At 34.7% G+C, this 14,139-nt stretch overlaps 1 protein-coding gene across 3 annotated transcripts; it reads right to left on the reverse strand.

Moving 5' to 3' along the window:
* Positions 1-990: 990 nt before the first annotated feature.
* LOC110885321 lies at positions 991-6,911 on the reverse strand. 3 transcript variants are annotated; one of them, XM_022133002.2, is made up of 4 exons: positions 6,309-6,911; positions 1,475-1,527; positions 1,308-1,386; positions 991-1,215 (listed from the first exon to the last, which is right to left on the reverse strand). In XM_022133002.2, coding segments are annotated over exons 1-4 (276 nt in total). In that variant the 5' UTR covers positions 6,452-6,911; the 3' UTR covers positions 991-1,214. The 3 variants fall into 3 exon arrangements, 2 of the variants coding, with proteins under 2 accessions (XP_021988694.1, XP_021988693.1); XR_002562095.2 differs by having other exon boundaries at positions 994-1,224; positions 1,475-1,516; XM_022133001.2 differs by having other exon boundaries at positions 995-1,224.
* Positions 6,912-14,139: the final 7,228 nt, after the last annotated feature.

A 14,139-nucleotide genomic window follows, 5' to 3' on the forward strand; every position in this document is an offset into this window, starting at 1 on the left:
CGATTAGAATCAGAGAAAAGGAAATTGACTCACCGTAACTTAAAATCAGGAAGAAGGCGAACAAAGGGGCGGAGTTTTTGAAATCAATGACCCCTGTCTTTCATTGTTATTCCTTGAATGAGGTAAGCAAGACCCCATACTACACACTACATACACATACATAAAAATTGGGTTCTATATTATTTGTATAAACACCGATTGGAAACCCTCACATTGCATTTGATGAAACCCTAATCAATATAAACACACACACTAACACTCACGAATCGAATCGAATTTAAAAAAGGAAAAAATTCGGGCTGTTTTTACCTCTTGCTGCTCCAAATCTTCATTACCATACATTATCTTCATCTTAGAGATATAGATATTGCACTTAAAGGTCTCAACCATCAAAATACGATCCAAGGGCTAAAAAGTGGTTCCTAATTATGCAATGGTTATCATTTGAACCTTATTCCATGAGATTTGAGGTAAGATGCAAAGAGCATTCTTTTGAGTTTTAAACCATCTGTAATTAAGTTCATTATTTAATCATTATTGTTGCAATTATTAGGTATTATAGATAATAATACCCCATGAAATTACCTTTTAGTAATTTTCGTTTCTAATTGGTTAGCATCTTTTAAGTTTTAAAACCATTTATAATTATAATTAAATTCATAATAACGTTGATTAAGTTTTTTTATATTTAATTATTATTATTATTATTTTTATTTCATATGATGTTCATCAACTATCTGATAAAATTGCAAAAAAGGTTGTAACCTTATTTGTATGATGTTTAGCAATTACTAAACCAAATAATAATGACTTAATTATAAAATTCAATCAAGTAATCGGTTACGGAGAACTTGAAATGGAAAAGCAATGTAAATATGAGGAAGGTGATGATGTTCAACTAAGTCAAATGATTTAATTCTTTATCAAGTATTTAACAATACTTAATTTATAAAGTTATCAATTTAATTGTATTTATCAATTTATACTCATGTAGAAAGACTAATTCACTTTACTAACTTCATTGAGTTGTTGTACTATAAGCATAATATGTTGCAATTATTTAAATTTGGTTGGAACCCTTGTGAAATGCTTTATACGATAGTATAGATACACGCAATCAATTTAAATCTTTTGCGCGGGTTGAAAACATCCGAGCCCTTAAAGTTTGCTGCCCAATCCTGTCAAACAATACCTCCTCAAATATTTCCTCTGCATCTATATTGCCTGTATATAGTATCAATTAAATCACAAAAAAACCATCATATGTTTAAAAAAAATAGTAAAGTAGAAATTAAAAAAGGAAATACCAATAGGCCAAATAAATGTCTATCTCCAAATGAATAACTTTTCTCGTACCCACCCTTTTACACCTCCATATACATGAAGCTGCAAAAAGGAAAAATACTATAAATTTATGAATAATTAAACAATACATTGGTAAATGGTTCCAGATACTATAGTCATGCAAGGGTACCTTGATGAAGTATGAAGTGTCTGTCTTTTTGTATCCAATAACCTGTGTGTATACTTTATATGTAATATAAAATCATAATTTGAAAAAAAAAACCACTAAATCACCAAAAACATAATAAAACATCAATATAAACTCATAGATTATGTAAAAGAAAACTGTTATCCCATTTGAATATTTTAAGAAACAAACCAAAGTTTTTTCTAATAAATGTTGAAATGGGTATAAAAGAACACACCTTTCCACCAAGATAAATAAATTTCATATCAACTTATCTCTTTCTTATCTCTTTCTTTTCGACTCTAACTCGCACAATAGTAGACAAAGGAGTTGATGTTGAGTGAAATGGTGAATTTATAGCAATGATAGGAGATTCCTTAATCGGTCAAATTTATTACATATTGATTGAAATTGGACCTTTGGAGTGCTTTTGTGGTTTATCCCAATAAGTTTCGTTTATTGATTGCATTTAAGAACCGAACTTATTATTGTATTATTATAATTAATTGTGATTATATTCTCATTTAATTATTTTTTTATTTTTTAATATTAATGTAGAAAGACAATTTCACCCCTTACTAACATCATTAAGTTGTTGTACCATAAGTATAAAAGATTGTAATTACTTAAATTTGGTTGGTATCCTTATGAAATGCTTTATAATATAGTATAGATAGATAGATATAGATATAGATAATTATTTTTTTTATTTTTTAATATTAATGTAGAAAGACCGTTTCACCCCTTACTAACATCATTAAGTTGTTGTACCATAACTATAAAAGATTGTAATTACTTAAATTTGGTTGGTATCCTTATGAAATGCTTTATAATATAGTATAGATTAGGTTCCAGCATTAATGTACTGTACTATATGTTAATATGGTGTTTCATGCATTGCTTTGTTGCAAATTGTGTTGTTTTATTTGTAAATTATTATTATTATTTATAATAATCTAATTAATTTAGCCAAAATCTTGTTAATAATATATTAGAATATATATATATATATATAGTTATTTTAATACTTTTATTATTTTAATATTATAATAATAATTCCTTTTTTTTACTGTTTAACTTTAATTTAATGATATTTTAGTATCACGGGGTGGGATAAGCTTGGTGTCAACCGGTACTGGTATCGAAAATACCGGTACGGTCTTGTTTGGTATCGGTACAAATAGTAATTTTAATATTTTAATAATATATATAGTTTTTTATATATTTTTATTATTTTAATATTATAATAATAATTCTTTTCTTTACTTTTTAACTTTAATTTAATGATATTTTTATGATACTTATGATCTTTCGGTTTAAATTTTATCTTAATCTATTAAATTCTGATACTAATATCATGGATAAGTTCTTAATATTTGATATCATTTGGATCCCTTTATCTATTTTTTATTATATGTTTTCTTTGAAAATATATTGTTGTCTTTTTATTACGAATTATATTTGAGCTACTTTTAATATATTAGTTACTTCGAAATTTAAATTTATGGTTACCTTGTCAAAGATCATTTTATAGAATAATCATAAGTTTGGAATAATTATATTTAAACCAATTATTAAAACAAATTAAGATCAAAGTTAACTTTAAACTAATCTACCTTTATCTATAATATATTATTTAGTATAATGTGTTATTGATGATATTAATTTTAATGATTATTGATATATAATTATTTTATTTTATTTTATTTTTTATCTTATCTCTTATTTATTTAATATAAATTAAATGCAATTAATAGGATTTTTATAGGATGATGCATTTAAAACAACCATAAATTTTTGTTTTAAAATAGAACATATAACTAAACTTTAGAATATATATAGATTTTTAAAAATGACCAAAGTACTCGTGTTAAAAAAAAAGAAGCAAATATAAAAAGTAAAATAGGTTGAAAAGTTGTTCGTCTACATTCTGTTTTGATTTAACTTAGCAAGTATAAATTAAATAAAAGATATATCACTATTTTTTTATTTTCAAAAAAAAAATGAAAATAAAATAAAATAAAATAAAATAAATAAATAAAACTAGCCCCCTCCCCATTTATTCATCGCCTCAGTTTGACTGTTTCTAATAAGTAGAGTAGTGGATCACCTATGTTTTCAAGCGAGCTTTAGACGATGGTGATGGCGGGGTTCAAGTGGGTTTCAGTCTTTCACACATTGGTGGTGGCGGGTTTCAGGCGATGGTCCTGGCAGGTGGTGATGGTAGCGGGTAACATTGTGTACAGTTTTAGTCCAAACATGTATATTCTCAAACTTGATAACCAAAACCAAAATTTGAACATATCACGAGGATCATCTGTGTAATCGTTTCTATTAATAAAGTTAATATGTTTTGTTTTATTTCTTTTCTTTTTTGGTTATTAATATATTTGATTTTTCAGCACAGTTGATATGTTTGTATTTTAGCTACAAACTTAAATAACTCATTTGACAGATAATAATAAATTATAAATCGGATTTTTTTTTCTTTTTTTGGTTATTAATATGTTTGATTTTTCAACTCAATTGATATTCCACATTTCCCAAATCATACATGATCATTTTTTAAAATAAAAAAAATAAACCCTAGCCCCCTCCCCATTTATTCATAACTAGTTTTTTTGTCGTCGCGTGTAGCGGCGAAACCGAGCAAATGATAATGTAAAACAAATGTGATTTTGAAAATAAAGCATGTTGTTTAGAAAACAAAACCATTAAAACGGTTTAGTTTATCATCGTACTGTTTTATGATATCAAATAAATACTTTATTATAAGTACAATATCGTTTTTAACAAAACTTATAACGGAATGTCCAGGAAAAAATTAAGCATAACTACATACTTAAGTTTTTAGAAAAAAGTTATAAACGTAAATTATTAAAGAAGTATCAAATTAATCGATAATATATGTTCTAAAAAAAGAAAAGAGAATTATTAAAACAAATGGTATCGGAAATATATGGTTTTAAAAAAGAAAAAAAATCTAAAAATATGTTATTAAAAATAAAAAAAAATAAAAAAGCTATGTATTATTATAAAAGTAAAATTACTATTCATCATCCTTTACTAAGAATATATATAAAATATATAATAGCGCTGAACAGGGCTTGTTTGATGTTGGGCTTGTTGAATTTCCGCCTTTAATGGCTGCTGGACCTCAAAACAGAACTGTGGGCTCGGATAGAAATGTATCAGGCCCATCGGTGGTTGCTAAAAGCCCAGTTTTTGATCCGTTGAAATCAGGTATGCATGATCATTTTTTAAAACATGATGGGCCGATTTTAGAGGCTGTTAAGGACCCAAAAGAGAAGCCCAAAGGGAGTGGGTATTTTGATGTGTCAAGACAGGCTTTTGGGCCTGGATCTAGCCCAAAAAATAGTTTTGGAAATTTGAGAGATGAAGAGGAATGTTTCGATGCGGAACTTGGGATGTGGGAGCATGAGATAGAGGTGGTTAAAGAGTTTGTGGAAACTAGTACCCGCCCGAAGATTGAAGATTATAATGCATGGTCCGAAAAAATGAAAAAATATTTTGATGGTTTGACAAAAATGAATGGAGATGAAGTTAAGGTGGAGTCCAAGACTGACGAAACGGCACGTTTTATGAAGATAGGCACCAAGTTTTAGCTTTATTCTTAGTTTGGTTTCTGAGATGTATGTTTTTTCTATTTTAGCTCTTTGTTTTTTTAGTGAGTCGCCTTTTAAACAAAGGTGCTTTGTTTGAAATTTTGTTTTCAAATAATAATAAAAGTTTATCCGGAGTTCCCCGTTTCCAAAAAAAAAAAAAAAAACATACATGAAGGTTGATATTCGTTTTCCACGTGTCTATTAATATTTCCGTCATAATTTACTAAAAGAAAATTACAAAAGAATCTAAAAGTGGCTCATATTTGTGTGTACTCACAAAAGAGGTGGTTACGGATGTTTATCGATTCGTGTGCAAGAAGAGTTGGTGAGCCAGAACATTCGTTACGAATGTGTTGGAGCTAGTCACCTAAAGTATTTTGTGCCAGGTATATTTTGATGGAATTACCATAATTTTTCTTCTCTTACATCAAGATTATGAGCATGGGCAGAGGTTAATGGAGGCCTGGGGTGCCCCGGGTCCACCGATCTTTTGCTCGTAGTTTTTAAACTTGTCGAAAATTTTTAAAAGAAAATTTTAGTGTAAAATATTGGATTTTTAAGAGTCCAGCCCTCACCGAATTGGATTTTGAAAGTCCAGCTGACCATTTTAACCTCCCATCAACCGAGGGTTGTTTAAAAATCTCACGGCCTGTGGCTTCCAAGAAAAGCTCTTTTGTAAACGAGTCGAGCCCAATACAAAATTGCTCGGCTTATAATTGAAAAAAAAACTATATAAAAAATATTGAAAAAAACTCTTTTGTAAACAAGTTGAGCCCGAAACAGAGTTGCTCGGCTCTTAAAAATATTGAAAAAAAAACTATATCAAAACATATTAAAAAAAACTCTTTTGTAAACGAGCCAAGCCCCAAACTAGAATACCAATAATAATATCATATAAAAATATTGGAAAAAAACAAAACTAATACATAATAATATTTTGAATCTCTCAATCTCTAAAAAATATTTTTTGAATAATAAAAACAATACACACAATATGTATATGTTAGATTTTTTTATATTTTATATTATCAGTATATGTATAATATCTATTAAAAATTAAAAAAAAAAAGTATTTAGCCGATAAAATAAAAAATAAAAAATGAAAAATAAAAGATACAGCCTACAATCTACATCATCCACCTCCGAACAAGTGGCAAACAGAATTCAAATAATACCTGAGCTAGCCGTTCAAGAAAGAAAAATAATAATACCTGAGCTTGGCGGCAAAAGAAGAGAAAACGACGTCGTCGCTATCAACCACCGCCGGCCGGAACGGACTCAACTCCTCCGAACTCAAAATCGAAGATGAATTCGACTTCGAATTCGTCTGCGATATAGATCTCGACCTCGACATCCTTGAATTACCAAATATATCACTGTAAAACTCCTCTTCATTCAACCTTTACTCTCCGGTATCCTAAACTCCGGCAACGTCCGATCCGTACACCGGTTCGGTTTCCAAAAAATATCTTCAACACTAGACTCGTAGGCCTCGCAAAGCTTCCAGTCACAGGAGAACTGCCGAGCAAGCACGCTCCGCGGTGGTCCGCCGAACACATCGTCAAAATCCTCAGGATCTAGGGTTTCGTAACCGTAACCGTCACCGCCGTTGTTCCGGTTTGTGTTCTCCGGCGACCGTCGCGGCGGGAGGTTGTTAGGCTGCTTTGCTGCCGTTGCCGTTGTGGTTGCTCCCATCCGGATCCGCCATGATTCGTCCATATGATCGGAGAATGTGTGTGTGTGTTGGAATGAAATGGTTAGGTTTAGGTGTATCATGTATGATTATTGCCATTGTCTCCCTTTTTAATGTGTTACCACTTATGTTAGATATTTTAGTGTAATCGGGGATTGACTTGGTGATCAAAGCGAATAATAATACACATCGAGCAAGTTAGGAGGTGCGGGAGTGCACGCTTGTTTGAGTTATTATTATTTGAAGTGTACGGGCGGAGCCCGTACTCTACGGGGGTTCCAAGGGGGCAGCGCCCCTTGGCGGGGGTCCGGGGGGCGGCAGCCCCTGGCGGGGTCCAAGGGGCAGAGCCCCTGGCTGGGGTCGAGCTGCCAGGTCAGCTTGGAAAAATTTTATTTTTATTAAATTGCTTTAATAAAAATGTGACAGAAATTTTATTTTTCTGAATTTTGCCACATTTTCGAAAGTTTTGAAAATGGCAGTTAAATGGCAGTTTTGTCCAAAAAATTGGATTAACTGCCATTGGGCAGTTACACCCCAAACTCTCAATTTCGTATTCAGTTTTTGATCACAATTTTCTCTGGTTCAAAAAAAATTCGCACACAGAAACATACACTGGTTCTATTCTCGAAATCAGAGTTGTATCCGATTGAATTATTCGGGTGAACCACCGAAATAATTTGATCTGAGAGTGATTACACGCCTCTCTGATCGTCCGGAAAACCGAAATTCCCCAACAAAGATCAAATTAATTTCTGTGAAGATGGCAAGCGGATCGATGAAGGATATGATAATCAAGGAGAACAAACTGGAGAAGTTCGAAGGTGTGGACTTCCGAAGATGGCAGAAGAAGATGCATTTTCTTCTGAGTTCGTTGAAGGTTGTGTACGTGTTGACTACTCCAATCCCGGAGATACAGGAGGAGGGAAATCTGGAGCAAATCAGGAAGAGGTCGAAGTGGGAGAACGACAATTATATCTGTCTTGGCCACATCCTGAACGGTATGTCTGATCCCTTATTTGATGTTTATCAAAATGTTGAAACTGCAAAGTTACTGTGGGACACGTTGGAAGCCAAATACATGGCAGAAGATTCTTCTAGTAAGAAGTTTCTTGTGAGTAATTTTAATAATTACAAAATGGTTGATGAACGGCCTGTGATGGAACAATATCATGAATTGCTACGAATTCTGGGGCAGTTTGCCCAACATGATATGAAGATGGATGAATCCATCTCTGTTTCGAGTATCATTGACAAGTTACCTCCTTCCTGGAGAGATGTTAAACATAATCTGAAACATCAGAAAGGAGAGTTAACTTTGGTTGAACTTGGAAGCCACTTCAGAATCGAAGAAGGCTTGAGGGCACAGGAAAATGTGTTGGTCAATGATGAAAAGAAACGGGCTGGATCAAGTTCTGTGAACATGGTTGAAACAGGTGAATCATCCAAAGGAAACAGTAAGTTCAAAGGGAAACGCAAGTTTCAAGGAAACAACAATTCGGGTTCAAACAAAAAGCCGAATTACCCTTGCTGGAAATGTGGTAAGGTGGGTCACTTTAAGAAGGACTGTAAGTTGATGAAGAAAAACAAGAAGTCTGGTTCAAAGGACAAGCAAGAGGCTGGTTCTAGCGGGTCCAAGGACCCGGGCAAGCAAGGTCAGAATTTAGTACAATTTAATAATTCGGTTCAGAATTATGTGTCACTAATTTCTGAGGCATTTTATGTGCAGGATGATGACATTGCTTGGTGGGTTGATTCGGGTGCAACAAGTCATGTATGCAAGGATCTTCGTTGGTTTAAAGACTTTCAACCAATCGAAGACGGGTCTATCATAAAGATGGGGAATGTTGCAACTGAACCAATCAAGGGAATAGGAACTGTTAATCTTGTGTTTACTTCTGGGAAAACTTTACTTTTGAACAATGTTTTGTATGCGCCCGGGATTCGAAAGAATCTGTTAAGTGGCATTGTGTTGAATAATTGTGGGTACAAACAAGTATTGGAAAGTGACAAGTATATCTTGTCAAGACATGGTACCTTTGTTGGTTTTGGTTATCTATGTAATGGTATGTTTATGTTAAATGTTGATGTCTCGTTTATGAATGAATCTGTTTGTGTTGCTTCAACTAGTAATGTTAATGATGTACCTTCAACTAGTAATGCAAACTGCATAGCTTCAACTAGTAGACACAACTTGACTGAATCGGAATTATGGCATGCTAGACTAGGACATGTACATTATAAAAGAGTTAAAGAAATGTCTAAAATGAGTTTAATTCCGCCTATTAACATAAACAATGATAAATGCCATGTTTGCAAGTTGAATAAGATAACCAAAAAGCCTTTCATGCAACATGTTCATAGGGAAACTAAAGTGTTAGATTTGATACATAGCGATCTATGTGATTTTCATGCTACACCATCTTTAGGTAATAAAAAATATGTAGTAACATTTATAGATGATTCTACTAGATTTTGTTACGTATATTTGTTGCATGCTAAGGATGAAGCTCTTGAAAAGTTTAAGATTTATAAACAAGAAGTAGAGCTTCATCGGAGTGGGTTGATCAAAACCCTACATACGGACAGAGGTGGTGAGTACTTTGATCCGGTGTATTTCCAATCTACTGGAATAATACACCATACCACAGCTCCATACACACCGGAACAAAATGGTGTGGCGGAAAGGAAAAATAGGACTTTAAAGGAAATGGTCAATACCATGTTGTCCTATTCGGGCCTAAGTGAGGGCTTTTGGGGTGAGGCTATGTTGACAGCCTGCTATTTACTAAATAGGGTTCCAAATAAAAGGAACAAGACCACCCCTCATGAGCTTTGGTATAGAAAACCACCTGAGCTGCATAAGTTGAGAGTTTGGGGTTGTAGAGCCGTGGTGAGGCTCACTGATCCTAAAATAAGGAACATAGGGGAAAGAGGTATAGACTGCATTTTCATTGGGTATGCGGAGCATTCATTTGCTCACAGGTTCTATGTTATAGAACCAAATGACTACGTGTCAGTGCATACGGTTATTGAGGCAAGAAATGCAGAGTATGATGAGAATAGATTCTCTTCAATGCCTAGGCCTAGAGACATGGTTCCAAGCTCTAGTAACTCTCACGTGGCTGATCAAGTGATTGATACTCCTCCAGAACTTAGGAGGAGTGGTAGAGCAAGAAAAGCTAAATCATTTGGTGATGATTTTCAGCTATATTTGGTTGAAGGATCTAGAGATGAAATTAAAATTCAATATCAATATTGCTTCAATATTGAGGAAGATCCTAAAACCTATAGTGAAGCCATGGCATCTCGAGATGTAGCTTTCTGGAAAGAAGCTATAAATGATGAGATGGACTCTATTATGCAGAATAACACTTGGAAACTGTCTGATCTGCCCCCTGGGTGTAAACCACTTGGTTGTAAATGGATCTTCAAGAAGAAGATGAAAGTAGATGGTTCAATTGAAAAGTTTAAAGCCCGATTGGTTATCCAAGGCTTTAGACAAAAGGAAGGAATTGACTACTTTGATACATATGCTCCTGTAGCAAGAATATCCACTATTAGATTGTTGGTTGCCTTGGCTGCAATACACAATCTTGTAATTCACCAAATGGATGTGAAAACTGCTTTCCTGAATGGTGATTTGGATGAGGAGATATATATGAAACAACCAGAGGGTTTTGTTATGCCTGGCAATGAGCATAAGGTGTGTAAGCTAGTTAAGTCATTATATGGCTTAAAGCAAGCACCAAAACAGTGGCATCAAAAGTTTGATGAAGTGGTTTTGTCTAATGGTTTTGTATTAAACCAAGCAGACAAGTGTGTATATAGCAAATTTGATGATTCTAGGAAAGGAGTCATAATTTGTCTATATGTAGATGACATGTTGATCTTCGGTACTGACCAGGATCAAGTTGATAAAACAAAGAAATTCTTGTCATCTTGTTTTGATATGAAAGACTTGGGGGAGGCGGAAGTGATCCTTGGTATAAGGATCAAACGGGAGAACAATGGCATATCTATCTCTCAATCTCATTATATTGAGAAGATATTGAAAAAGTTCAATTTTCATGATAGTTCTCCAGTTAGCACTCCAATGGATCCTGCTTTTAAACTCTCACCTAATGAAGGTGTAGCTGTAAGCCAACTTGAATATTCAAGGGCCATTGGATCCCTCATGTATGCCATGATTAGCACTAGACCGGATATAGCTTATGCTGTTGGAAAGCTTAGTAGGTATACTAGCAATCCAGGTGCAAGTCATTGGCAAGCAATGAATCGAGTATTTAGGTACTTGAAAGGAACCATGAAATATGGTTTGACCTATACTGGATTTCCTTCGGTTTTAGAAGGTTATTCGGATGCAAGCTGGATTAAAAACAAGGAAGATCATTCTTCCACGAGTGGATGGACTTTTCTGCTCGGAGGAGGTGCCATATCTTGGGCATCTAAAAAACAGACTTGCATAACTGATTCGACAATGGAGTCTGAGTTTGTTGCATTAGCCGCAGCTGGCAAAGAAGCTGAGTGGCTAAGAAACTTGATTTATGAGATTCCATTGTGGCCCAAACCTATATCACCAATATCTATTAGATGTGATAGTGCTGCTACCTTGGCTAAGGCATATAGCCAAGTGTATAATGGGAAGTCTAGACACTTAGGTGTTAGACACAGCATGATTCGTGAGCTCATCACGCAAGGGGTGATATCGGTGGAGTTTGTGAGAACTCAACAGAATTTAGCCGACCACTTAACCAAAGAGTTATGTAGAGATCTTGTGCACAAGGCGGCTGTAGGGATGGGATTAAAGTCCACCTGAGATTTCTCGTGTTAAGATACCCAATTCCCACCTAATATGACGTTAGGTGCTGAATTCAATGTGGAAAGCTTAACATCTAGAAATTGGAACACATTAGTAGCATCATCCCAAGGTATGTGTTCAGACCTGCAAGTTAGAGGAGGTTGAAGGTTCTCTTCTTAATAGTTCTTTGAAAAATTGCATATGCAGGTGCAAGAATAAAGAGCTACCTATATGAGCATGAAGTTTAGCCGCTTCAAGAAGCTAGGACTTGGCTTTGATATGTTCATTGAAGGATGGGACACAGGCTAGTAAAAAATAGTGTCAAGAAAGAACATTAGAGTATGTAAACTTGTGTGTATATTATCTTCATGTATTCACTGAATAGAAAGGGTTCAATCCTTAGCGACACCCCTATATTCGAATATTTGGAATGTGTAATATACTAATGTGAAATTCAATCGTCGCGATATTTCATTTATGCATAAGTTTGATTTGTTGTGAATTTGTATAAGTTAATCAAGGATTACGCTAAAATGGGGGAGGAATGTTAGATATTTTAGTGTAATCGGGGATTGACTTGGTGATCAAAGCGAATAATAATACACATCGAGCAAGTTAGGAGGTGCGGGAGTGCACGCTTGTTTGAGTTATTATTATTTGAAGTGTACGGGCGGAGCCCGTACTCTACGGGGGTTCCAAGGGGGCAGCGCCCCTTGGCGGGGGTCCGGGGGCAGCGCCCCTGGGAGCAGGGTCCAAGGGGCGGCAGCCCCTGGCGGGGTCCAAGGGGCAGAGCCCCTGGCTGGGGTCGAGCTGCCAGGTCAGCTTGGAAAAATTTTATTTTTATTAAATTGCTTTAATAAAAATGTGACAGAAATTTTATTTTTCTGAATTTTGCCACATTTTCGAAAGTTTTGAAAATGGCAGTTAAATGGCAGTTTTGTCCAAAAAATTGGATTAACTGCCATTGGGCAGTTACACCCCAAACTCTCAATTTCGTATTCAGTTTTTGATCACAATTTTCTCTGGTTCAAAAAAAATTCGCACACAGAAACATACACTGGTTCTATTCTCGAAATCAGAGTTGTATCCGATTGAATTATTCGGGTGAACCACCGAAATAATTTGATCTGAGAGTGATTACACGCCTCTCTGATCGTCCGGAAAACCGAAATTCCCCAACACCCTTTTCCTTTAACATGCAAGATGCCAAGATGGTTTTTCATCATGTAAGTTTATTTTGTTCAATAGTCCAGTCGGGTATCGATTTGATTCCATATATGTCACAAGCCCCGGAACTTACCCTGGACGGGAGCCGTGAGCCCGTGAGCAGATACCGGTGGTAGCGGTGTTTATTAAATTATCGCAGCGGAAAACTTATTAGGACCGGGTGTCAGGAAAAAATATCATTGTTTCAAAACACCGAATTTTCATTTCATAAACTGTGGGGGTAAAACCCGTATTTACATATAGGATTTTCACGGGGATAAATCCTTGATTACAAAAACACGTTTTATTCAGGTTTACATAGCCACTTATTTAAGCTGGAGTGCTTCATAGCACGTTTTCCTTTCTTCACAGTAAATCACCTAAAACGCGTTTTAAAAACATTTGGGGGGTGTTTGGTGTTGCGTTTTCAAAATAAATTATGCGTTTTCAAAATAGATTTTGCGTTTTCAAAACTGCATTTGAAAAAACATGTAGGTACATGCTTCTCCAAAACTGCGTTTTGGAGGCAGATAATCACTTTTTCATCCAAACACTTTTCTAGATTATTTATGTTTTACAAACGCAATAATCAAATAATCACTTCAAAACGTAATCCCAAACACCCTCTTGGTCAGCGAAAAATACTGGTGAGTTCATTCAGTTGTATAAAACACATTCGTTATAATTACAGCATTAAGAGTTTTTACATTTGTTTATATCTCACAATATTACTATTGGCTATCTCGTTTTCCAATAGCAAATAAATCACTTTAATGGTATTTGTCACTCGACCGGATCTGTGATTGTGGTCATATTACTATTGGCTATCTCGAAGTCCAATAGTAACGCTAGACAAGTAATGTATACAAAACCCTACATACCCATAGTAGTTTCCCAGTAAGAATACAAGGACTTGATCACTGTAATATAGCTAGAAAACATTTAGGCTTTTGAAAACAATTTGATAAAAAGAGAATGACTCACTTTGTATCACAAGATCAAAACCCACAACGAATGACAAAGTATAACCGTATACAGGCAGCACTTAAACATCCATTGGATCGGTTTCAATCGATCGGACAAAGTACCATACCAATGATTCGAGTATTTACTCTAATAACGGGCAGAGTTTCAGTGCTTCGGGTATATTGGGTAGACAACAGAATATAAGAGAAAGAAAGAAAGTTTGTGAGCGAATTCGAAATGTCCCATGCACGTCCAATTTATAGCCAAATTTTGATCTCGTCGCGTCGCGCGAATGAGATAACACAACCCCTTCGCGTAGCGCGAAGGGCCTATCTAGGGCATAAGTGGCATTAGTCAACAAGTAGGTCTGCCACGTGGA

The sequence above is a fragment of the Helianthus annuus genome, chromosome 10, assembly GCF_002127325.2.
Source record: "Helianthus annuus cultivar XRQ/B chromosome 10, HanXRQr2.0-SUNRISE, whole genome shotgun sequence".
Lineage (NCBI taxonomy): Eukaryota > Viridiplantae > Streptophyta > Magnoliopsida > Asterales > Asteraceae > Helianthus > Helianthus annuus.

Coding starts and splice junctions, on each gene's coding strand:
- LOC110885321 (XM_022133001.2), bottom strand. CDS start 6,451: ATGTCGAGGTCGAGATCTATATCGCAGACGAATTCGAAGTCGAATTCA. Junction 1,528..6,308: donor TCTTTTGCCGCCAAGCTCAG/GTATTATTATTT, acceptor TTACATATAAAG/TATACACACAGGTTATTGGA. Junction 1,225..1,307: donor GACATTTATTTGGCCTATTG/GTATTTCCTTTT, acceptor TACTATATACAG/GCAATATAGATGCAGAGGAA.